This window comes from Amblyomma americanum, chromosome 4 (genome assembly GCF_052857255.1).
Source record: "Amblyomma americanum isolate KBUSLIRL-KWMA chromosome 4, ASM5285725v1, whole genome shotgun sequence".
NCBI classification, from domain to species: domain Eukaryota; kingdom Metazoa; phylum Arthropoda; class Arachnida; order Ixodida; family Ixodidae; genus Amblyomma; species Amblyomma americanum.
This window is the reverse complement of record NC_135500.1, coordinates 110,080,461-110,105,440: the sequence shown is the minus strand read 5'-3', so window position 1 is coordinate 110,105,440 and position 24,980 is coordinate 110,080,461. Positions and strand designations below refer to the sequence as shown.

The following is a 24,980-nucleotide window of genomic DNA, read 5'->3' as shown; positions in this document are numbered from 1 at the left end:
ACTGCGCCATTTCCTTTCCCCCAAAAACCAATTATTATTATTATTAACCACTTTGTGCGCCGAATCGCACCGCTTTGTTTACCATTCCTCCGGTCCCTCTTCGCCAAACGGGTGTGCCGCAATTGTTGTTTTAGAGCGGAAGCTCTAGTCCTCCCGTAGAAAGCTGAAGGTCACGTGGATATGAAATTTTTACCTTCAAAGAAGAAGGAGCGCAGGCTTGGCTCTGACGTCTTGCCACGTAACTCGGCACGTCTCGCCACAGCTGCGCGCTTTGTGCCAACGGCGCTCGCTCGCAGCGCAACAATCGAATCACGTGACTCAGTGCACCTCGCCACAGCTGCGTATGCGTAGCTGGCACCACTATCCACACTGCCAGAAATCATGTGACAGGCCGTTCTCTATATAAAAGCGTGTGGCGTGTGCTTACTTTCAAACAAATCCTTAGATGAGCAACGTTCCGGAACTAATGCTTTGACGATATATAGTCGCCGTTCTAGCCAAAGCACTGATAAGCAATAAAGTTTGATCAAAGCAAAAACCATGTACAACCATGTTTAACTGCTTTCGCTTGCCTTACAAGGTTCAGCCACAGTTAATTTTTTTGATGGTTTGCGACTGAGTCAAAGTACCCCGTGTGCAAGGAGAGCCAACGTAGGCACGGTTTCCCTGTCAGTTAATAGGATGGTCGGGGCAGCGCAATGAAGCTCAATTTTGTGCATGAAGAAGTGTGCAATTTCGGCAGCGTACTACGGGAAAGGGCTTTGGTGTGACAGTAGCGGCCGAGACAGTCAGTGCCAACCGCAATATACCGTTACCCATTCAGAACATAGAAAATGGACCGAGCAAGTCCTTGTCAAGCTATTGAAACGGGATCGGGATATCGACAGGCTGAAGGAGCCAGGCTGGTTAAGTCAACGGAGTCTTCCGTTGCTGAAGCTCACGGCATGTTTATGCGTAGCGTTGACCAAGTGCAGCAAGCCTGGGCCAATACTACTTTTGGTGTATCCGTGTGAACGTGCAGGAAAACCCAAGGTGGCCGGAAAAAAGGTCGTTGAGGCACGCACGCAGAAATTCGTTATGGAACGTTGTAGGTACTGGAGCAAGCAGACAGTTTCCGTCGGGCCGTCGTTCTTGCAGAGGACATCGTCTCGCAAGCGAAAAGAAGGAAATCCGTGAATGAAGGCTCGGGGCGGAGATAGAACAGTTCCTGAGCGGTATTCGATGAGGGGAATTAGGAGTCGGCTCTTTGTTGGCGGGCGCGGGGAGACATGGCGATTGCACCGGAGAAAGCAGAATCGTCTTCATGCTCGTCTGTGTGGCAGGGAATACAAGCGCGGGGCAAAAAGAACCTTTGTTTTTCTGCCCTGAACTGTGCGCGATATTAACAACGTAGTGTTCTGGCTGGCCAAGAGGAGCGCGTTCACGTCGGTTTTAATAGTCGTCGTCTTGTTGAGGTACGATGCGTTTGATAAGGAGCATTTTGCTTCGCACTGGCCAAGTTCCCCGATTTCTTCGTCAAACGTTCGGGCAGGCGGCTAACATTTGTCGCTAAGGTTTCGGTCAACGAACTGGAAAGTTCGACAAGTCCACTAGATACACAGCCTTGGCGAGCGAGTAGCAGCGACATGTTTAGCTCAGCGATGCAACGTGTGCCGGAGCTGTGATCGCACTCGACTGCGGCAAACTTGCTTGCTCTCGGTGGTGTCGTTTTGTGGCCGCCACGAACGCGTAACTTTGCTCGGCGGGGCTCAATGGAGGTATCGACGGCCCACTGGGTTGAATATTTTTCTTCATGATACATCCTTGATGTTGACTTTAACAAGAAAAAGGCCCCTGCAGTGCGGGAGGTTGGCCAAGTCTCGGATGCCATTGCCTTGACGCTAATAAAAAATACGTTGAAGTTATTGAGAGCACAAGAATACTTACTTAGTGGTGCGAGAGCAATAAATTGCTCATAAGTCAGAAAATTCTGCGTTGACAGAACGTCCACGAGAAACAAGCCGAGACCCCCACGTGGCTTCATGACGTTAAGGGAAGTGCTACTTCTTAAGGCAGTAAAAAAAAGGGGTAGAGTTTTAGTGAAGTTAAACAAAGAAGGCATGCTAAAGCAAGTGTTTAGCTTTGCTGGCCCATCAGCGCGTCTGGCGACGTTAATACGCTCAGGTTAAGCTCTCATCCAGGTTAAACTGATCTGATCTGTTCGCGCCACAGATGGAAGCTGATGAAGAGGACCACGTGCAACGCAGAGCACGAGAGTGTTCTGCAGTTTAAAACAAGGTGTGATCGGCTGCGGCGAAAGCATAGTGCTCTTGTGCACTAGCCACAGAAACCTATCGGTTCGTTCCGCCGCGGGGTCGTAACCCAGTCGCGGAAATATTTACTTTATTTCTGCATGGGCTGTTGCTATGCTAAGTTGGCCAAGGTCACCCTCCAATGTGCTACAGTGGGCACGACGCTGCTTCGAAGTAACCCGAGAAAATCCGAGTTACTCCGATTCTTCACTCAAGATTCTTGGTTGGGACCCCGTTCAGTAGTGCTTTCGCATTCAAAAAAATGGGCGGAACACTAGCTCCACCTGAAGCGTACGGTGCGATGGCTTTAGTGCGCTAACGCCCATTTATGCGGCATTGTTAATTCTCGAGTTTGCATTCGTAGACCCGTGGGAGTCCTCATACCACTGTTGACGCAGTGGTGCTGCGGTTTAGCGAAGGCCCTCGACGGCAGGTTCTGCCATCGCTTGGGCATGTGCGACGCACGCAGTTACAGCTGGGCAATTTCTCGCGACCAATCATTAATTTTAGTTACCATCTGCACGGTGGTCAGTTTTATCACAACCCGGTGGGCAGATTGTGATCATGTCACAAGGTCACATGACCTATGTTGCTCTCCCTTTTTGCCTTTCCGAGGATTTTTCGCTCACAACGCCTATATCGACAACGAGGACGACGCCTAATTTTCTGCACAACGTGTGCCTTAATGCTATCGCGTTAAAATGAAATTTTTTTCGAAGTGGGTGTCGCACACCCAGGCATGCGCGAAGAGGTCAGTTTCACTGGCCATTTCATTAAAGCATTACGCCATCGCCCAGCCCAACACGCCACGTGCTAAACTGCCAGTCTCTCGCACTGGGTTTTGGTATCATCGTCTTCATTAACTTCCAGTAGGGCGACGCGAACAGATCAGCTTCGCTGGCCACTGCATTACAGTTGTACGCCATCACCGCAGCTGAAAAAACGCCGTGTGCATGTTTACGTATTCACAGCACGTAAGTAGACTAAAGAACCCTCCGTAATTTTGTACTATCAATGCAATAGTTTCCTGTGGGGTAGATGACCAATTTAAAGAGGGAGAAAATTTTACGGGCATTGTATGGTTTCAATACGAATGAATGATGAGAATGTTAGATGTGGAAGAAAAAATAAAAAAGCCATTATCTTAAGCCAAGCCGCTTTCTCTGCTGTAGAAGAAAGCCATGCATGACAGTGAATTCATACTTTTTTCTGTGTCTAAGGCATAGAAGCTTCAGGGGAAAGAAAATCTAATGAAGACAGACCCAGGCCGAGTTACTGAAGCGGGATAGCTGTAGTAAGGTACAAGACAAGAATGAAGCTGCAGATGCAGATGACGCCCTCCGGCAAATGGCGTCGACCAACTAATCCGATTAAGTCAGAGTTATTGTGCAATCCTCTGCCACGTACCCCCCGCTATTTCAGGCTAGTATATCGAAAGGATATGTAACAGGGAGAATTAATTGGTCGACGGCATGAGCTGGAGGGGCTCCTTTAAGGGGCATCTGCCGCTTCCTTCTTGAGTTGCACCCGACTATAGACTCCGTGTGCACAAAAAGAAGGAGCGGCGACTGGACAGCGTTGTAGGCAGTAGCCACGTGCAGTGGCTAGGCCGGTTAGCTTGGCTGCGCTGCTGCGCGCTCGCGTGAGGCTCGCGGCGGCTGGCACGTGTCTCGGGCTTGTGCCATTATTCGCATGGCTGAAATAAGCCTGTCCTGTTGGCATCTCAACATGGTTTCAGGAGTAACGCAATTCCCGCAGTAAGCCCAGCCTGGGCTGCGTATTCTTAACTGTTGATTGGGGGGGTGGTGGGGCGGTTGCGGACAAAGATTCCTCTGACAACACCCCCCCCCCCCCCCCGGAAGGCTTGTTACCCGTTTTCCAGACGCCACTAAACTTCGGAATCTTGAAACCTAATGCCGCGAGCAGCAGCGAAGAAACTACGAGAGATGACACGGCGTACGGCAACTTCCGACCCTTATGGAAGGACATGAAGTCTAGGTTAGACACTTTTTTATATTCCAAAATTGCGCCATGAGGCATAAGGTGAAAAAAGAGGAAGGAATGCGGGAAATTTAAAGTTAAAAGAGAGAGTGAAGACCCGTTGCGCTGAGGTAGTCCCAGAGGTTGCTGATGAAACGATTGTTCACAGTCCACTGCACATAGTCACGTTCGCGGTTCCACCGCAGGCCCTCCTCAGTGAGGAGCCGTTTTCTAATAGCAGCCGTCGCTGGGCACGTCCACAACAAGTGCTGCACATCACAAATGTCCGGTGCAGCGCTACAATGAGGGCACCTGACAGTTGCTGGCAGATCTTTTGCACGCCAACGATGACGGACAGATGGTGTCAGAGCCGCCCCTGCCCGAATCCGGTGCACGTATGCCTCCTCCTGGCCGAGTAAGACTACGAGGGAGAGGGTACGAACACTGAGGAATTAGAGCGCGTGTTCTCTGGCGCAGAACTTCGGAATCGAAAACATGGGGCAGGAACGGATCTGTGGGAAGAAAAGGGAACGTGGTGGCGCCTGCAAGCGAGCGCAGAACATATATATTGGACACTGGGATCGGCACTATACGGCGAAATCGAACCCATCTTATCCCTTTTCTCAAGCATGCGAAAGAGGAGAGAGACAACCAAGACGTCCTATACGAGGAGTCCCTGCATGGTGACATACATGAAGACGACAGTTTCATCAGAAGGTTCACAAACAACCTGCGCTGACGCCTCCCACCGGCACACCAGGTGTGGACGTTTTGTCATTCCTCCCAATAGTTTGCTTTTAGTCAGGGGAGATGTAGGTAGTAGCCACATGCAGTGGCTAGGCCGGTTAGCTTGGCAACGCTGCTGCGCGCTCGCGCTAGGCTCGAGGCGGCTGGCACCTGTCTCGTGCCGATATTCGCCTGGCTAGAATGTACCTGTCCCGTTGTCATCTCTGCAGACAGCAGAAATAATTTAGCCCCGTTTAACACATAACGGGTGCAAAAGGTTTTTATTTACACTGGGTTTTTTCTAGGTTGTTATCTACAAAAGGCGACAATACAGCCGTCCGATGGGAACATCAAACTGGCCAGATCTTGAATATGTGATGCCCTAGAAGAAAAAAAAGGTCGTTGCAGGCCTCTGCTTGTATCGATCAAAGTCTGCTTTCTTTTACTTCTTTGGAGCGCTTAGATGCGCGTCGCCTAAGATGGACTCGTGGAACTTAAATGACAGAGGCACTGAAGAAACAGAGAGAAAAGCGTGGAAGAATCGCCATTGAAACTTCTCACATTGTTTCAAATAATTTTGTTCGCTGCATGACGCACTGTCACCTTTGATGGTAAAAGCATAGGTAAGCTGTAGTTGAAGAAGATAAAGAAAGATGGCATCTGAGCAGGTCGTGTCCGATCATGTTTCGCCGAAGGAGTTCTCCCTCAGCGCCGACAAGGTAAGAAGGCATTTCGAATGTTAGAAACAACAGGGTGTCGCTAGGGCGTCTTCCTAAGATGATGCTCCTCCGTGACCGCTCACCTGGATTTTCATTTCCTGTGTGGCTTTCAACGCACAGTTACAAATATGCAGTTTTTCTTTCACAGCTCAAATTTCTGCAGTTTGCCGCTGCTAAACTGTTTCGACGGAGAGAGAGAGAGAAAATATATTTGCCAAAAGTGCCGGGAATTAGGGCAGGGGGTGCTGTTTGGCCCACAGGTGAGGGCGACATCCTGGGCCCACGAAGTGAGTCACGGTTGAGTGGTCTTGTCTGACTGGCAGGGTGGGGAGTTAGTTCCAGCTTTCTCCAGAGTGAGCTCGCAGGAGGGCCCGTGCGGGCGGGTTATTTTGGCATCCCCACAGGATGTGCGCCTGAGTGGCGGGTTCTCTGTGTTCGCAATTTGGCCATGTGGGGTCATATTTCCTGTAGTGGATTAGTGATAGCCTGGAGTTGCTAGGAATTGAGTGCGTCCGCAATTTGCAGAGCAGGATGGCTTGCGCTCGGTACACGTCGGAGTGGGGAGGCGGGAAACGGTAACTCGTCTCTTTATAAACACTGGGTGTAAGCAAAAGTCTTGGGGGCTTCAGCGAGAGCGGGAATGCTGTTTCAGGTAAGCCTTTGTAGGCTGCTAAATACTCTCCACCTTCACAAATTAAAGCTAGCGTTCACACTCGTGTCGGCAACCCCCCTTCACAACGCAGGAGTGCGAATCTTCAAATTGGACGAAGAAGCAGTCCTCAGCGCTCAGGGATGAACGTGAGGGGGAGGCGAGATGAAGTTTTGAGCCTTTAATGCAAACACAGCGTACAGTCTTGGACAAGGGTGACGACGGCTCAGGCCGGAGACCGACACCAAATCTGCGTGGGCACACCATAACCATGGGAGGCGAACAAAAGCAGAAAAAAATGGTAGGGGTATAACTTAGTTAAGCCGAGCAGACGTGCGAAACCAGGTGGTGATTCTTCAATTGCAGGAGGCACTTAGCTCCGCCTCCTTAAGGGCATGACGCGATCTATTTTGTGGTTTTATGTTTATATATGCCGAATTGTTCATTCTCTATTTAACATTTATGAATGGCGGCGAGTCCTGGTACCACTACCAGCGCAGTGGGGCAGCGGTTAAGTAATGCGCCACTTCACTGGCAGATGGCCGCTTCTATCACAGCCACCCATAGGGACTGTGCAAACCAATTTGTTCAAGGATGCAGTGACGGTACCCTCTTGGAAACCTGGCGTAGTAAAGCATTCTCTTCAAAAATTACGGAGGGCTCTTAAAACTACTTGTTTGCTCTCATTGCTAAATCATCCAGGCGGAGTGTTTGGCTGCGGTCATGGCGCAGTCCTGCAATGCGCAGGCCAGCGAACCTCATCTGTTAGTGCCTGCCAGGATTCGAAACACACTTCGGATGAATTTTATTCAGAAAATTTTTCATTCTTTCAGGACGATGTAAAGAAGTTTTCAGACGATCTGGAGCGGACAACAACAATGCCGGGTTTTCCACCTCACGAGCCCCATAATGCTTTCGCATAACAGCGCCTATGGCTGACCCCATTCTTTTTCGACAGGTAGAAAGATTATACCATATGGCGCGACTGGCATGCCCATTTCTAACGTCCGCTGCAAGATTTCCAAAAAACATACTGTGTGCCTGCAGTCAAGAAAAATGCGGTCTATGCCTTCCGGTTTGAGACCTATTAGGCATTTAACCGACCATGGGGCAAACAGGCCTTTTTTTTAACCATGGTTAATAGGCAAGGTACCGCTATGTACATCAAAGTGACCAGAACTGACAATGCGCTCCCTCACCAAAAGAGGATCTGACAACCCTGGCGTAGTTCTGGGTGAAAACCTGTATGAATACACCAATTAACCCTCAGTCTTCAGTCCTCGGCGGCTGCGAAGCAACTGACCAAGGCGGGGTCGGAGCGGAGATGATAAGAATTTCTGGGTCCGCACCCCCCAGGCCGCCATTTGTACTTGTATGTAAAAGAAGGAACTTTTTGCGGACTTTGGAGTGTCATACATTGAATTGTTTTATGGCGACAGCACTAAATGGGCTGATTTCGAAAAATGCTTGCTTGTCGGGATGAAGCATAATAAGTAACTCGTGTGGGGTGGGAGAGGAGCGGAAGGGGAGGAGAGGCGCGCGAGCACGCTGATTGGCGGAGGCGGATAGGGTGACGGTACACAAACGGCGGCAAGCAGCTCTGCTTGAGTGGCGTCAGCGCGGCAATAGACACAAACACATGACGGACGAAGCACAACGCTGACTTCATGTGTTCATGTGTTTTTGTATATATTGCCGTGCTGACGGCACTGACGCTATGTACGAACGAGCTAAGATACAACCAGTTTTGCTGCTGCTCTGTATTGTCTTGCACTGCTTCGCCACCGGCGATCGATATTGCTACACAGGCTCTCGTCTAGCCAAGGAGCCCGTTGAAAGGCGGGAGCTTGAACGATACGGAGGGCCATTCGTTGGCTGTGCAGATTAAAGAGTCGGATATAACGACGAAGCGGTGGCAGCGGAGAAGGGAAGCAATGGCGCATGGTCTGGGGTTTTAGGTGAGGGGAGGGGGGGGGGGTGACTGCGATGTTGCGAGAAGAGGACACTGCAAATTACGGTTGGAAACTGAGTATGGCTTCTATTTGGTAACACCGATAAACATATATTTATCAATGATAGGAAAATACGTATATAGATCTAGTCCATTTAATCTTTCAGAACAAGGCCATTCCTGTTTGTCAAATTACTTTACCGATCAGTAAAGATTGTTTCTACGTTTCAAACATTAGCATTTTCAACCACAGCTAGACTTTGAAAAAATAATGGGGAGCTGCATGGTCTTCGGACATCATTAAAGTCGTTCCCAGTCCAAGTCGCAGGACTGGAAAAGTTTTGTTATACGATGTCGATACTATACGTTCAGCGAAACTTCGAAACAGAGTTCTGCATAGACGGACGAGGCTTCACAGGGGCAGAAAAGTGCTAACGCACCTTTAACTGATCCGGAGTTCCCGACCGCGGCGGCTGCGTTCCGATGGAGGCGAAACGCTAAGGCGCCCGTGTGCTGTGCGATGTCAGTGCACGTTAAAGATCCCAAGGTAGTCGAAATTATTCCGGAGCCCTCCACTATGGCATGTCTTTCTTCCTTTCTTCTGTCACTCCTTCATTTATCCCTTACCTTGCAGCGCTGTTCAGGTGTCCGCCGATATGTGAGACAGATACTGCGCCATTTCCTTCCCCCCAAAACCAGTTTTTATTCTAAACAGGGTTAAATCGTGAAATTTTAAAGGCGTCCTTACCTTTCCCTCCGCAGTCAACGAACGATAAATAGGAACCGGATAACATAGCTTCAAGCAAGTCTTTCCTAGGTTGTTTTCAGGTCACATAACTTAGGTATTCCAATGTGAACCTAACCTTTATTCGTGCAAATAAAGGTTACCAAAATCAAGGAACCAAAGCTGAACAAGAATATTGTCAACATTCAGCCTGCATCAAAATGCGACCGCCGCGGCCAGGATCGAAGCCGCATCTTTCGCGTCAGCAGCCGAGCGCCATACCACTGAGCCACCGCTGCTTCATCAGCTTTCGAACTGACGAGGAAATGCTACAGAACATCAAGCAGCGTTACATCGGCAATGCAACATACGCCGACAGCAGCTTGGCATACACGGGCGAAACGAATCCCGCTCTGGACGAACCCCTTACCATAGAAGAAGTCAGACACGCTGTGATGTCCGCCACAAAGAACACAACACCAGGGAAGGATGGCATCACCAATGCCATGATAAGGAATCTGGATGACAATTCAATCAAAAGATTCACGGAGTTCATCAATAAACACTGCGAACAGGGGACCCTCCCGGACGACTGGAGACATGCGGAAATAGTAATGATTCCGAAGTCCGGAGAGACTCCAAACCTGGACAATCTTAGACCCATTTCCTTAACATCATGCTTGGGAAATGTTTACGAGAGAGTTGTGCATCACAGGTTGCAGACCCACCTTGAGGACAAAGAACTCATGCCGCACACTATGTTTGGATTTCGAAAATACCTATCGACACAGGACGATCTCCTGCAGATCAAGGAGGAGGTGCTTACTTCCGTTCCAAAATATGGAGAAAACATCTTGCTCGCTCTCGATCTTCAAGCGGCCTTCGACAACGTCAGTCACAGGGCTGTGCTGGAGGGGCTCAGCAAACTGGGTTGTGGGCAGAGAATATTCAACTATGTGAAAGCCTTTCTGACTAACCGAACCGCTACCATTGGAATAGGAGGCATCAGGACTGACACCTTCAACACCCCAGAAAAAGGAACACCACAAGGCTCTGTGCTATCACCTATGCTTTTTAATAATGCAATGATTGGTTTAGCAAGGGCGCTCGAAGAACTTGAAGGAATCAGGCATGCCATCTACGCAGATGATATCACAATCTGGGTGACAAGGGGATCCTTAGGCGAAAAACAAGAGCTTCTTCAGCGAGCGGCAGACACGGTCAACGCATACGCCCGACACTGTGGACTTGCATGCTCCCCTGAAAAATCCGAGGTGCTCAGAGTCTACAGACCAGGGTATGATCTTCAAAACTCCATAGATATCTACATAGGGGAAATGAAGGTTCCAGAAGTATCGAAAGTTAGGATCCTCGGCATGTGGGTCCAAAGCAACCGTCGTATTGATCACACGATCAGACAGCTAGCAAATACCACAGCACAGATCACCAGGAAGATTGCAAGAATTTCCAACAGAAGAAGAGGTATGAAGGAGGAAGACACATGTAGGTTAGTACAGGCCCTCGTGGTCAGTAGGATCTTATACGGCGTCCCCTACGAAAAACCGCTCGAGCAAGAAAAGGAGCAGTTGGAGGCAATTCTTAGAAAAGCATACAAATGCGCTCTCGGACTGCCGGTCAGCACTTCGACGGAGAAATTCCTTAAACTGGGCATAAACAACACAGTACAAGAACATATCGAGGCCCACCTTATCGCGCAGAAAACAAGACTGATGCTGTCCGCAACAGGCAGAAACACGCTGCGGTTGCTGGGCATGAGGGACGCTTTGAAAGAAATCAACAGCACAGCGAGCGTTCCAAATGAAATCAGGAGGATCATTGAGATCAGTCCGATTCCAAAAAACATGCATCCAGATATACATATGGCGAGAAGAAAGGCAAGATCTGAATTCCATGAAAGAAGCTTCGCCGGGGCAAAAGACGTATTATATGTTGACACAACAACATACAGACACCGATATGGCTCGGTAGCCAGCGTGGTGGATCACCAGCTCAGGGAAATCATCTGCGCTTCGATAAAAACCAACAGCATACTCGAGGCTGAGGAAGCAGCAATTGCACTCGCCATCACCCAGCAGAGTGACGAGCCCCATGCACACATCATTACAGACTCGCAAGAGGCGTGCAGAAGATACAGCAGTGGACGCATATCCACTGCAGCCATTCACATACTCAAGGCGAGGACAATCACTTTTACGAGATGCTTCATCACGTGGACACCAGGCCATGAGGCTGTCAAAGGGAGCCAATGTGCGGACGCCAATGCCCGAGCATACGCCAACCGGGAGGCGCGCACCGAAGGGGAACTGGACGCAGTCACTAGACGGTATGGAACCATCTTAGAACACCAACGAGCCCTCCGGAGGACCTACCCGCCTCCCCACAAAGACCTTAGTAAACAGCAGTCGGTTGCCTGGAGACAACTACAGACTAATACATACCCCAATCTGAGTTTACTCAGCAAAATCTATCCATCCACTTATGAAAACACATGCCCGCTCTGCGGTGAACACGCAATGCTTTACCACGTTACATGGGCCTGTCAGAAAATGCAGGCAGCGCCGATAAACAACACACCTACACCGGAGCAGTGGGAGGCTGCGCTGTCCAGCTCGAAGCCTGAAGAGCAGCTCAAGCTGATCGACAGGGCTCGCAAGACTGCAAATGCCGCTGGGGCCCTGGACTGAGGGCTCCACCTACGCTGCGAGAAATAACCCTTATACAATAAAGTTTTTCATTCATTCATTCATTCATTCATTCATTCATTCATTCATTCATTCATTCATTCATTCATTCATTCATTCATTCATTCATTCATCAGCTTTCACCCGTGCGCCATACAGTCCAAATGAAAGAGCACGCGAGCACTTGCACGTGCCAGACCATGTTCGAAAGCGTGGCCGGTTTTGTGCGTCTGCCTGCAAACACCAAAGCGCCTGCATGCAGGAGACAGAATTGTAACGCTTGGCCGGTTTGAAGGCCACGCTTCGCGGCACAGGATCAAACGCTTGATCAAAATGGGCGTCTCATTTATACAAATTGCACAATTCCCCTAATAATCTGAACGAACTGGAAAATATGACAAGCAGCCTTCCTCCATGGGCGTTCTGCCATCCACTCGCGCTGTGGCATACGTTTGAGCGGCTGCGCACAAAGAGCACTACAGAGCCATGGCGCATGCACTACTCTGCGTCACGACGCACCCGCCGCGGTGGTTCAGTGGTAGGGTGCTCGGCTACTGAGCCGGAGTACCCGGGTTCGAACCAGGCCGCGCCAGCCTCGTTTCGATGAAGGCAAAGCGCAAAGACGCCCGTGTGCTAAAGTGATGTCAGTACCCAGGTAGTTAAAATTATGCCGCAACACTCCCCTACGGCACCTCTTTATTCATTTCTTCTTTCAGTCCTACCTTCCTCTCTTCCCTTCTTTTACGGCACGGTTCGGGTGTCCACCGAGGTGTGAGACAATCACTGCCCTATTTCACTGTCTCAAAAACCAATTTTTTTTTTCACCACGCAGAGGGCGCCACGACTCAATGCCATGGAGAAAACTATTATGCTCGGCATTAATCGCACTAATCGCCCGTGAACTTTATTATTACAGACTACAATTGCCGTGCGTTTTGTCACGCAATCACTGTTCTTGCCGGAAGAAGCACTGCGGTTTTCTTCTGCTCATAATGCCAGGTTCTCCCGTGTGCATTCCACATGCCTCGATGTTTCGCCTTAAGCGTAGTCGCGAAGGAACATGCTCTGGATGATGAGATCACACTACTGCGATTTTAAAACTACTTCCCACGTGGCAGGCGTCTGGCAGCGACACAAGCTCAAGACCACGCGCGCAAAATGTGTTCACAGAATGCCTAACCACGGACGTTCATTGAATATGCTGCAATTCATTTAGAATAATTGATTTAAAACAATGTTTATGCTCACTGCCGCCACAGTTACTGAAAGGTTATAGTGCTCGGTCACAGTGGTCGCTTTTAGATAGAGGCAAAATGCTGGTCTCACGTGTACTGTATGATATCAGTGTACGTTATAGAACCCCACTTTATAGAAATGATCCGGACCCCTTAGTTAGACGAAATAGACGGCGTCTCTCATTGACTGAGTCACTTTGACACCTTAAAGCCCATAAATCAGATCAAATCACAATTATGCTCGGAAGTTAGAATTAAACGAATAGTGCACAAACCCAAAGCTCGGACACTCACTGCCCTTTTACAACAAAAGGTCCGTAAAATTGAGGTGCCATCTCTACCAGAAATGGGCAAATTTATTATTTATTTATTATACCTTCAAGACCCAAGGAGGTGTTACAGAAGGGAGTGGAATAAACAAATAAAAAAGTCATAATGTAACTAAACAAAAACAAAATGTAGCGCTGCAAAGAAAAGCGAAACCTTACTCCAGATATAAGATCGGATTAGGTAACAATACAGATTAGCCAAACACTGTTTTCAGCGGCTCTTTTTAACAAACGTCTGTCAGAAACATCGGCAACTTAAGTGGGCAGGTGGTTCCAATCGCTGGCCGTCTTTGGCATAAATGACCTAAAAGATGCATTGTTCCGTCAGTATGGAATGCGAACCTTACGCGAACCTCCGAAGCGAACCTCCGAACCTTAGTAGTATGGAATGCGAACCACCCCAGCCGCAACCACTCTCCAGCTTTTTGGCTCCTCGGTTTGCTAATTTTGTGAGCCAGCCTGGTCAGCAAAGCTCCAGGCCTCGAACTGACTGTACCCCCCAACCGCTACCCCCTATCCCCACCCCGTCCCCGCATACCTACAGTACTCACCCAGATTATGGGAAGCAGAAGTTGTCCATAATAATTAAAAAAAGAAACTGTGGCGACACCTAATTTCTTTACGCGTGGGGAATGCGAAAGCATAAGAAGCGAATTTGAGGACAGGCTACACCCCCAGGTGTGGTCGAGGATAGTGGAAGAAGAGAGATGGAAAGTGGCGCGTCACCTAACCTGATGACTTCATAACTGTCTTAAATCAGCGACTTTTATGACTGACCTCAATGCCGAATTGAGTTACCTGCGAATTTTATGGCAGACCATTGGGTGTTTCTATGATCAGGTTTCTGTTTGCTGCGATGCGGGTGAAAAGAGGACATAGGGAGAGGTAAGAAATGGCACGTCACGTATCGTGATGACGTCATAACTGTCTGAACTAGTCGATGGGTCTTATTACTGACCGAAATGTCGGGCGTTTTCCGCATTTGCTCACTGTCCGCAGCGCCGAGTTTCTTCCGCTATAATTGTTCGGTTTGGTGGCTTTATGAAGTTTAACGTCTCAAAGCGACACAGGCTATAAAGGGCGTCCTGTTGGAGGGAATGTTAAATTTTTACCACGTGGGGTTCTTTAACGTGCTGTAACGTCACATAGTACAAAGGTCAAAAGTACTTTGCGTCCATCGAAAATCAACCGCCGCGGTCGGCGTCGCATCCGCGTCTTATGGGTCAGCAGCCGAGCTACTCTAGCCACCGTAGCCGAGCACCATAACCACTGAGCCACCGCGACGGCCTTTTTAAGTGATGAGGCTTCTATATCTGTCGAACTAAGTCACAACAACCGATATGGTGGCACTAATGCGTCTGGGTTTGTGCCACGCACCTATGGGGTGCCGTCATTGCACTCATTAGTTGGGACCGCGGCCACAGACTTCGCTGCACTCACATCCTTTGCACGCACTGACTGCCTATACACGCAATCTGCTCGACTCGCATTTTTCCTGCCGCTGCGAAGAAGGGTGATCTAAAGGACCCTTGGGCAAACACTAAAGCTAGATCTCAAAGGAACGTGACGAGATGCATCGCGGGAGCTAAAGTAAAAGGTGAAGCGTTGGCTTTCAACTGAGCATTCATTAATGCGTAAGCATTGTTTGTCTATGTTTGCGGTTTTGTGTCATCACGAGCTTGTCATCACGATAACGTTCGGACCAATTCAGTTATAAGAAAACAAATGGCTGCATTAGAGCATCAAGAAATCTCGTAGGGGAAATTTGAGGTGCATGGGCGATAATTAGTTAATAAATTATAGCCAATAAAGATAAAAAAGTGGGCGGGACTGGAGAAATACTGGCGCCAAATTTGAAAATAGTAAAAATGGGCGGAGCTAAAGCGTGGCGCCAAATTTGAAAAACCGGAAGTGTGGATGGTGTGAAGCGTGGCGCCAAATGTGAAAACGAAGCGTGGCGCAAAGTTTCAAACCAAAAATGGGCACTGATGAAACTTGAATAATTTAGGCAAAGAGGGGCGAGGAGGAGGAGGAGGAGGAAAACTTTTATTTCTATTTACAGTGAGAGGTCGATGGGGCGAGCCGGAAGGGCCAGTCTCTTACAAACACTAGAAGGGAGCCCTAGTCCGGGATCCCTGTAGCTTCCGCAGCGGCTCGGGCTCTAGCTACCAATGCCTGTTGGGCATGGAGTTCGGAGCAGCCGCGCAGGGCAGCTTCCCAGGCCTCTCGAGTGGGGTGGAGGTGGGGTGGGTAGGCAGGATTGGAAGGGCATGCCCACACCATGTGGTAGGTGTCCGAAAACTCCTCCTCACAGTGTGGGCACGCGCCCGAAAAAGAAGAATTGAAGTGCTTAAGTACTGCCGGGCACAGTACAGTATTGGTATAGAGGCGGAGAAGCCAGCGCTCCTCCACCCTGGTGAGGCCTTTACAGGGAGGGGGATAGAGACCATGAAAATTTTGATAAAGAGAGGTGATCTCTTTAAAGGTGATGGCCGGATTGAAATTGAATTCCGGATCAGGCTGCGGATGAGGCGACGCCCGGTGAGTAAGCGCGCGGGCGGCAGCGTCGGCTGCCTCGTTCCCCTCAAGACCCGCATGAGCCGGAGCCCACACGATGGTACGATGGGTCGGAAACCCTGTGTAATCGCATGCGTGGAGAATTTTGAAAGCACGGTCTGGAATGTACCCTTGCTCAATATTGCGGCAGGCGCCCCTGGAGTCCGTAATAATGACTCGGGACTCTGGATCTGCGGCGGCCAGTGCAATGGCGATCTCTTCCGCAAATGTAATGTTTGGGGCACGGAAAGTAAGGCCCTGAACTGTAGTATTTTGGTGGATGACGGCCGCCGTGTACCAACCCCCATGGTGCGGGCCGGCCGCATCCACATAGAAGACACCTGGCTTGTGGCCATATTGTTGAGAAATAGCCTCCGCCCGCGCGAGACGGCGACCATCATGGGTGTCTGCAGTCATGTTCTTCGGAAGGGGTCGCACCTGGAGTGCAAAGCGCCAGGCTTCAGGGATGCGGACCCGTTCTTCTGTATGTGTTGCGTAGGAAATGTGTAAGCGGGTTAGAAGGCGGCTCCCCGCAGGTGTTTTGCTTAGGCGCAAGTATTGATTGTTAAGATGAGCTTCTCGTAACTCCCCAAAGGTGTTGGTCATCCCCAGACCGAGGAGACGCTTGTTGGACGTCGTTATGGGGAGGTCGAGCGCTCTCTTATAAATCTTGCGGAGAACTACCTCTAAGGCATTCTCATCGCATTTGCGTAGGTGGAGGTAGGGAGCCGAATATAAAATCCGGCTGGTCACGAATGCATTGGCCAGCCGCAGGGCATCTTTGCATCGTAGTCCCCCCCTTTTATTGGACACCCGGCGGAGCATCCGACCCACCTGGCCCCCACCTTACGTAACTTGTTTAGGGTAGTGTCTATCTTGCGCCTATGATGAATGAAAAGCCCCAGTACCCGGATCTCCGCGTGTTCAGCTATCGGTCCGCTAAGTAGGGAAAGGGCAATTTTGGTTGTGCACTTTGAGTTGGGGCGTATGTGCACAAATTCAGATTTGCTCGGGGAGCATTCAAGACCACAGCGACGAGCGTATTCGTCCACTATAGCTGCCGCTTGTTGCAGGTTGGTCTCGATGTCTCCAACCGATTGTTGTGTTGCCCAGAGGGTGATGTCGTCCGCATACAGAGCGTGCTGCACACCGGCGACCTCCGCCAGCTGGGTAGGGAGCTTCATCATGGCCAGATTAAATAGTAATGGCGAGAGGACAGCTGCCTGTGGGGTCCCTCGTGTACCAAGTTGATATGGGCCATATTCTGTGTCTTGTAGCCGGATATAGGATTGGCGATCTGTAAGGAATTGTTTGATATAATTGAAAGTATTGCGCCCACAATGTGTTTGCGACAAGTGGGATAGGATGATCTCGTGGGTCACATTGTCGAAAGCCCCCCGCAGGTCAAGTGCGACGACTACTTTATCATTGCTGGGGTGCTCGACGGGGTCGAGAATCTCCTTGTGAAGTTGCAACAGGACATCTTGTGCGGACCGGTGTAGGCGGAAACCGTACATGGTGTCTGCGAAAATGTTTTGTTGTTCCAGGAAAGCCGACAATCTGTCGCGGACCATAGTCTCCATCAGCTTCCCCACACACGAAGTGAGGGAGATGGGCCGGAGGTTGTCGGTGTTAATGGCTTTACCTGGCTTGGGAATGAAAGTTACTAGTGCCGCTTTCCAATCTATGGGGAGTGGTGTGCCTCCAATCCAGATAGTGTTGAAGTAATCGAGGAGAGTTTCGTAGGCGGGATCTGGGAGGTTGGCAATAAGCTTTACCGTCACCTTGTCCCGGCCTGGTGCTGTACCTCGCTTCATTTTAGCCAGGGCCGCTTTTAGGTCATGGAGCTGGAACGGTTGATCCAAATCCACGTTCTCGGAACCTGCATACGAGTACGCCTGACCACGGGGATCCTGGTGTATACTCAAATATTGGTCGCGGAGCGCATCGGCCAGTTTGGCCGTGTCTCCAGTGAAGTTATGTATAGCCCTTTGAGGCGTCAATGCTGACACATTCATCTAATGCCGGTGCAGCAGTGATCTGAATTATTTCGTAGAGCGAGGGCCAAAGCATGCCACTGTGGGTAGTTTCCTCACAGTTTGCGATGGACAGGGTGCCAGCTGCCACATGGGCCAAATTTTGACGACGTCACCTAAGTCACGGACCTTGGTGGCATGTTGGCACCTGCAATTTTTCTCACATATGAAGTCCTCATAATTAAGGTGAGGGTGAAGGCGCCCTCAAGAGGGCCTACCTTCGTTAGGGTGCCCATGTAAAGCTGTAGGGCGTCCCAATTCTTAGTAACCATCCGGCAGTGCTACGCAAAAGCCCGATATACCTTCCAGTGAAAAACCGTAATTTTTAGGTACCTTTATATAATTTTCTGTTTTCGTGGGCACACGTGATATTCGCTTTTCGCAGAAGAATATCAGCGCCGTCGAGGCACGTGTGCATAGCGCGTGCACCATGTGCTAACATTTTCATCAGCACACTGCGAGCTCACGTTTTCCGCCGCTGTTGGTTTCTGAAATAGTATTTTGGCTCAGCACTGACCCAATATCATCAAATATGACCTCTTCATAGCAGCATGTATCAGGATTAATTTAATGTTGCACTCTGGCTCCACTGCCTCAGCATCTGTGCCACTGTGTGCAGGACTCTTACCGCGCCGTGAGTCCCTTATACAGAACGTTGGGCGAGTTTGTGATTCATTATTAATAATTGTGGATTATTATAATTGATTCATTATTAAAACAATGATGGAGATTCATTATAATTAATGAGCCTTATGCGTACAGAAAGCACGAAAAAATTTTGGTATAGTACATATTTAATTCGAAAACATGGAGGTGGGAATATCCGGCGTTGTTGTAGTTGTCCACTCCAGACGGTCCAAAAATCCACGCGTCATCATGGCGTTTTCGTCGGTGCCTACTTCACCAGGAAAAAAAAAAAGTGTAAGATTTCTCTCGAAGTAGGCTTTGTTTCCAGGTCGACGGGAGCAGGCCAGCTTTACTGGCGACTTCATTACAGCACGGTGCCATCTCGGCAGCGTGACACCCCATGTGCTAAACTGTCAGTCTATCACGCTTGGTTTCGGTGTCGTTTTCGGACGGCTCGAGCCGAACAGGTTGGCTGGCTATCAGCGCAAACAAGCACATCGCATGCATGCATGCTTTCGTATTCACGGAACGTAAGTAGTCCTAAGTGCTCTCCGTAATTGTTTAGCAGCTTTAAAAGTGTATCTTCCACACCATGATTACGCAATGCTTGCGTGATGGTTGATGTTTTTATTGGATGAAATATTTTTAGGCATGAAATGCCTTGAGCTCCTAATTTGGGCAAAGCAAAGCGAACATTATCTAAGCGGGGCATGAAGAACGTATCCGAAACTTTCCTTCCAATAGTACAAACAGAAAAAAAGGCAAATATACGCTCTTCTAGCTAACTCGGTAAAGAATGCAAAATCTGTCGCTGTGCTGCTGCCTTTTGTTTGCTAATGATAAGACATGCATACCTTGTGAGAACCTAGGCCACCACAAGGATCGCAACGGACGGGCGTTAACGTTCTTGACGCTCGTCGCGCGGCCGGCACTAGTCATGTGGTGATCTGTGACCTTGCATGTTCACATGAACGGATGTTGACAGCTGAGGTGTGAGTATATTGTTGTGGGCTCTGTGTAAGAGCTTGCACAATAAGGAATTATTATACTATAATCCCAATTAGGATTCGGACCATCGGCGGCACAAACGCAGCGCCTTCATTTCCCAATGAACAACCGGGCTATCTTCACAGCGCCTACCGTTATATGTTCAAACTGGTTGCCTTTCGCTCTATGGATTCTAAATCTACGTCTTCTTGAACACTCATCACTTCTTTATGCGACGCGAAAGTAAGGCCACTGGAGAGCACACGTACCCTGTACTGAGTTAAAATGCTAATGCAGCGAGAGATCCTAAAAGCATTCTCAGGCACTAAAACAAACAAATTCGGCTCCCTCCTCCGGCATGATAAGCATCAAATGCAGCGAAGGAAGCCAGTACGGCTGTCTACATAAAACAAAAATGTGGAAGCTTCCGAAGCCTCGAAAGTACGCGGCAAAACCACGCACGCTGCTTAGGTTGCAGAATAGAAGCGAGTGAGGAAGGTCATGCTGAGGAGCCCAAGGATCTGGCTAATACAGTTCAAATCAAATCAAATTTCGCGGATTCTGCTACTAATGAGTCGCCTTAGATGAGGAACGCCCTTCTGGCAATACATTCCATACTTACATCTATTATCGACAGTGCAGTGGAGTGGAAAACGTTTATTTCGTTAAAATGCAGATGCAGACGGTCCGCGCTAGATGACCGCGAGCCTAGCGGTGCCTTAGCGGCCCACTCGGTGACCAAGTCCTCAATGCCAGGGTTTGAGATGGCCAGAACGGCTTCCCATTGCTCAAAGGAAGGAATTAGTACTAGATCCTCTGGTGGAGGCTCTTCATTACATTCTCATGATATGTGATCATATGTGGCTGTTTCGCCACAGAACCTTCACTAAGGGTTAAAGTCATCCGTGTTCAGTTTTGCCAATAGATAAGGGCTAAGAAAGGACCTCATTTGGAGTCTCCTCCAGGTACTCTCTTGCGTCATATCCGACGTCTTGTCAGGTTGCGGAAATTTGTGCCTTTCCAATTTGTAGTGGCTTGTGATCTCGACACTGAGATAGGCTATTTATGATTTTTTAGGAAAGCTTTCTTAGAGATGAGACCAATATATACGAGAATTCGCCAAGGTTTGCGAGATTTGTAATAAGGGACTAATTACTCGTTAGCATCCACAGAAGAGTAGCCATACGTCTATAAGCGTAAAGCAATACGCCTTTCACACATACCTAGTAAGTAAAGAAAAAATCAACTGCCGTTTTACTACCGCGGAACCTGGTTAGAGAGCGAAAGCTGCGATGTATCGAGCAACCAGACACGGCTTGGCGTCTGTAACGTTGAATGCGTTCCGCACACAGGATAGACAGCACACCCACACTGTCACCACGGCAGGTGCCAGTTAATGGTTGATCGCGAGAGGTTGGTCGCCCAATGAGCGCTGCGGCTCTTTGCTGCCGTGCCGCGTGTCTACCTCAACGTTATCAGCGCTAATACATTCCGTCCGTAGATCTCTCTCACGACCGCCACGTACCCACTGCCACAGTGTTAGGAACTGCTCTTCATTCCCACCGCTGCCACCTGTATTCCAGACGGGGGGCCCTTGAGTTGTCTGACTAGTTGAGAACCGCAGGTCCCAGCTCCAAAGGACGGTGTCGGACTGCGTTAAGAAGGAAACCGTACTGTAGGTTTAATTTTACATGTTTACAGTTCAGATAGGAGTGTTTTGGTAACAAACCAGCATCCCGTTAAATACCCTTCGTATTCCCTAGATCCCTGACTGAGGAATATGATTCGGAGAATAATGTCCAATCAAGCGAGCAGATGAAGGCACTGGTGGTACCGCCCACGGCAGGTGTCGGTGCTGACACTCTCTCTTAGCTCGGTCGATGGAAAGGGGAAAAGACAGCGCTCGAACACTGTTGCCTCGATGACGTCACGGCGACCAGTTCGATGCCTTCGTGAGAAAGGAAGGGCACACCGATTCCAGCACGTGGACAGGGATAAAGACGCCTCGAACAACGGCTGGCCATCTTCACAATTGTGGCGCGTTGGGCACCACCGTGGGAAAGGAATGTCAAGCTGTCTCTCAGCATGTGGATTAACGACCTTGTACTCCCCCGCCTGTTGTCTGAAACGCGGGAACTCTGGCGTGGTCTCAGCCGTCTTTCAATCGGCATCGCCAGCGAGACCGTTGAAAGCACCACTCCGTTCAGCAACCCGAGGCAACACTAGGGCACCTGAGGCCGCCATTGTCGCCGCTGCTTCCGCGAGCGCCTGTCCCCTTAGCTGCGTGTCTTGCCGATGACTCATCCGCCTTCACGTTGATTTTCTTGGAATCCTTCCCAGATCCAAATTCAGTGGTCTTAACACTCTGTTTTAGCTCTTCAGCTCAGCTGTACTTCTCTTACGCTGCACTAGGTGGGTAAAAGCACAGGACTAGAGGGATAAAGCAGAAGTGGACGTAGTTTGTGGTACTTTTTACACTTGAGTGGATTGGGTGATCCGGGGGTGAACACATTTTTGGTCTCACGGTCCTCCAGACTGCGTTTTGAAATGCTAAATATGTTTTTATGGCTGCCCAAATTAATGTGATAATTTTCTTACCTTGTGTCATGTGCACGAGGTCAAATCGTGGAGGACTTCATCGAGCACCTTCGCGAGACTGGAGGTGAGGCGTCCGGAAAAGCTGCCTCTCATGCATTAACAACGGTGCAGCACAGCCTGCTTGCACTGCAAGTTCTTGTAAATCCGTCGATTCTCAAAGCATGCTACGAGGAAATTGTACCAAAAACTCCCAGAAAATGTTTACAACATTTGAATAGAGTACGAAAGCACACCTTTTTGCGGATGTGATTTTCTAATTCACACTTGGCCTGTAATTTGCATCCATTGTGACATAATTGAGGTGCACACATGATGGCTGGTTTTTTCCTGCATCGATATTTTCAGGCTTTTAAGCAGCGTCTAGGTGTCGCCTTCCCGGAGGAAGACGGGGAGGGATCTTTCATGGCTAAGAGGGAATGGACAGGTGGCACGCAGCTGATTAATTCGACGAAGAAGACGACGAAGAAAGGGCAGTGTCGCAGGATGGAGCGCTTGCGCTAGGCCAGCAGCGAACGGGCAGTGGACGATTTTGCTTGGGGTTGTTACCCATCGGATTAGTGCTTATGCAATAGAAAGTGCAGCTATTACTGCTTATTACAGGTTTCGTAAGCACTAATCCGTTAGGTACCAACACGGAGCAGAATTGTCCGTTGTCTCTCTCCTCCTCTGCTCGCAGCTGGCCTAGCGCGACCGCTTCTTCCCCTGGCACTGCCCGCTCATCATCGTCTTCTACGTAGCACTAATCCGTGATTTTTTCACTGATTATTATGCAGTAAGCATTTCCTGTACTTTTTACTCCTACGTTTGCGTTTCATCATCATCAGCAGCAGCCTGACTACGCCCATTGCAGGGCGAAGTCCTCTTCCATGTCTCTCCAATCAAACCTGTCCTATGCCAGCTGCGGCCCTAGCTCCGCAAACTTCTTGATCCCCGTATTCCCGCAAACTTCTTGATCTCATCCGCCCACGTAACTTTCTGCTACCACCTGCTACGCTTGCCTTCTCTGGGGATCCACTCCGTTACAATTAACGAATAGCGGTTATTTTGCCTTGCCATTAAATGCCCCGCGATTCGTATGTCTTCCTCTTTATCTCGACTAGGATGTCATTAACGCCTGTTCGATCTCTGACCAAATCAATCCTCATGCCTGGTAATGTGGCACCTACATTTTTCTTTCCACACCCCGCTGCATTGTCCTTAACTTAAGCTTAGTTATTTTCATTAGCGTTAACGTTTCTGCCTCATAGGTGAGTACCAATGAGGCACAGCTGTTGTACACTTGATTATTGGTCAACTGACATTCATGATCTGAGAGAACCTACCATATGCGCTCCTCCCAATTCTTATTCTTATAGTTATTTCTTTCTCATGATCTGGATCAGCGGCCACCACCTGCCCTAAATTAGACGTATTCCCTTACCACTTCCAGCACCTCGCTATGAATTCTGAACTACTGTTGCCTGGCGAGACATTTAAACATTACTTTGGTTTTCTGGATCTTAATTTTTAGACCAACCGTTCGGCTCTGCCTGTCGAATTCATTAGTCATACATTACAGCTGAACTCGTGAGTTACTTACTAAGGCAATGTTATCAGCAAATCTCAGATTACTAAAGCAGTCTTGATTAACTCTTATCCACAGCTGTTTCCAGTCCAGGCCTCGGACCACCTCATGTAACAAGGCAGTGAATAGCATTGGCAAGATCGTGCCTCCCTACGTTACACTCTTCTTTGTTGGAATTTTATTGCTTACTTTATGGAGTACTATGGTAGTTGTGCAGTTCTTATTGATATCTTCCAGTATTTTCACCTAAGACTCTTATGAACTCTAATTCCACAATGCCTGCATGACTGTTCATGTTTCCACTGACTCAAATGCTTTCTTGTAGCCAATGAAGGGTATATTGGGGGTTGGTTATATTATGCGTATGGCTCTATCCTCTGATTGATAGTGTGTATAGGGTCTATTGTCGAGTATGTTTTACGAAGGCTAGCCTGATCATTTGGTTGCTTAAAATCTAAGGTTGTCCTAACTCGATTAGCGATTTCTTTAATGAATGCCTAATAGGGAGAGGTAAGTAAGCTCATGGTCTTTGATGTTTTAAGTTCTTGAGGTCTCCTTTCTTGTGAATTTAGATAACTTTAACTTTCTTCCGATGTACTGGTTCGCTCGAGGTCATAAGGTACTGCGTGTACTGGGTGGCCAGTTTTTTTGGCACAATCTTTCATCCGTCCTTCAACAGCTCTGTTGTTACCTGATTCTCACCTGGTAATTTTTGTTTTTGCATGCTCCTAAGGTTGGGCTCACTGAGCGTTTACTCTTCGTGTGCGTGACATGCACGCAGTGTTTATTCCAGCAAAATGGCACGCTACTAAAGGTTCGTATACTATGATTGGCACTGAATGAATATAGCCAGTGCATTCCTTATCATAACAAAATTAGCTCGTTAAAGTATACAGCCAAAGCTTATGCGCACTTCACCAGCGAGACGCAAATTAGCTGTAAAAATTGGTCACCAATGGCCTTTCATGGCGTAAAAAATACCTGCAAACACGACGCAAATAGTGAGAAAGCTATATCCTTTTCTCGCTTCCGATATTTCTGTGATGGTGCTGGTTTTATTGAGGCAGGCCACCTGATTCAGTTACAGGTAATGACTGAAAGCGCTTTTATTTTAATTATATTTTTATGCTGATAAAATTTCTTAAGCGTGAGGTAGAATAGTATATTTTATGCTCTATGTCACTAAGCTGTGCTCTCTCCTTTTGCAAACGCGGCTGAATGCTTCGGTCCCCTGCAGCCCCCAGACTCTCCGGACGAGGAGCAATCTGTGGAACGAAAGGAAAGTGCTGACGTAAGCCATCTATTA

The 24,980-nt window shown here is 48.8% G+C and overlaps 1 protein-coding gene across 1 annotated transcript in view; it reads left to right on the top strand.

Annotated features, from left to right (window-relative positions):
• Positions 1-5,650: 5,650 nt before the first annotated feature.
• Positions 5,651-24,980, top strand: part of LOC144130299 (neprilysin-1-like) — a 158,305-nt gene continuing 138,975 nt past the window's right edge. Inside the window, exons 1-2 of the mRNA XM_077664246.1 lie at positions 5,651-5,716; positions 24,912-24,965. Coding sequence (XP_077520372.1) covers positions 5,651-5,716; positions 24,912-24,965 — 120 coding nt within the window. The remainder of the gene's footprint in view (positions 5,717-24,911; positions 24,966-24,980) is intronic.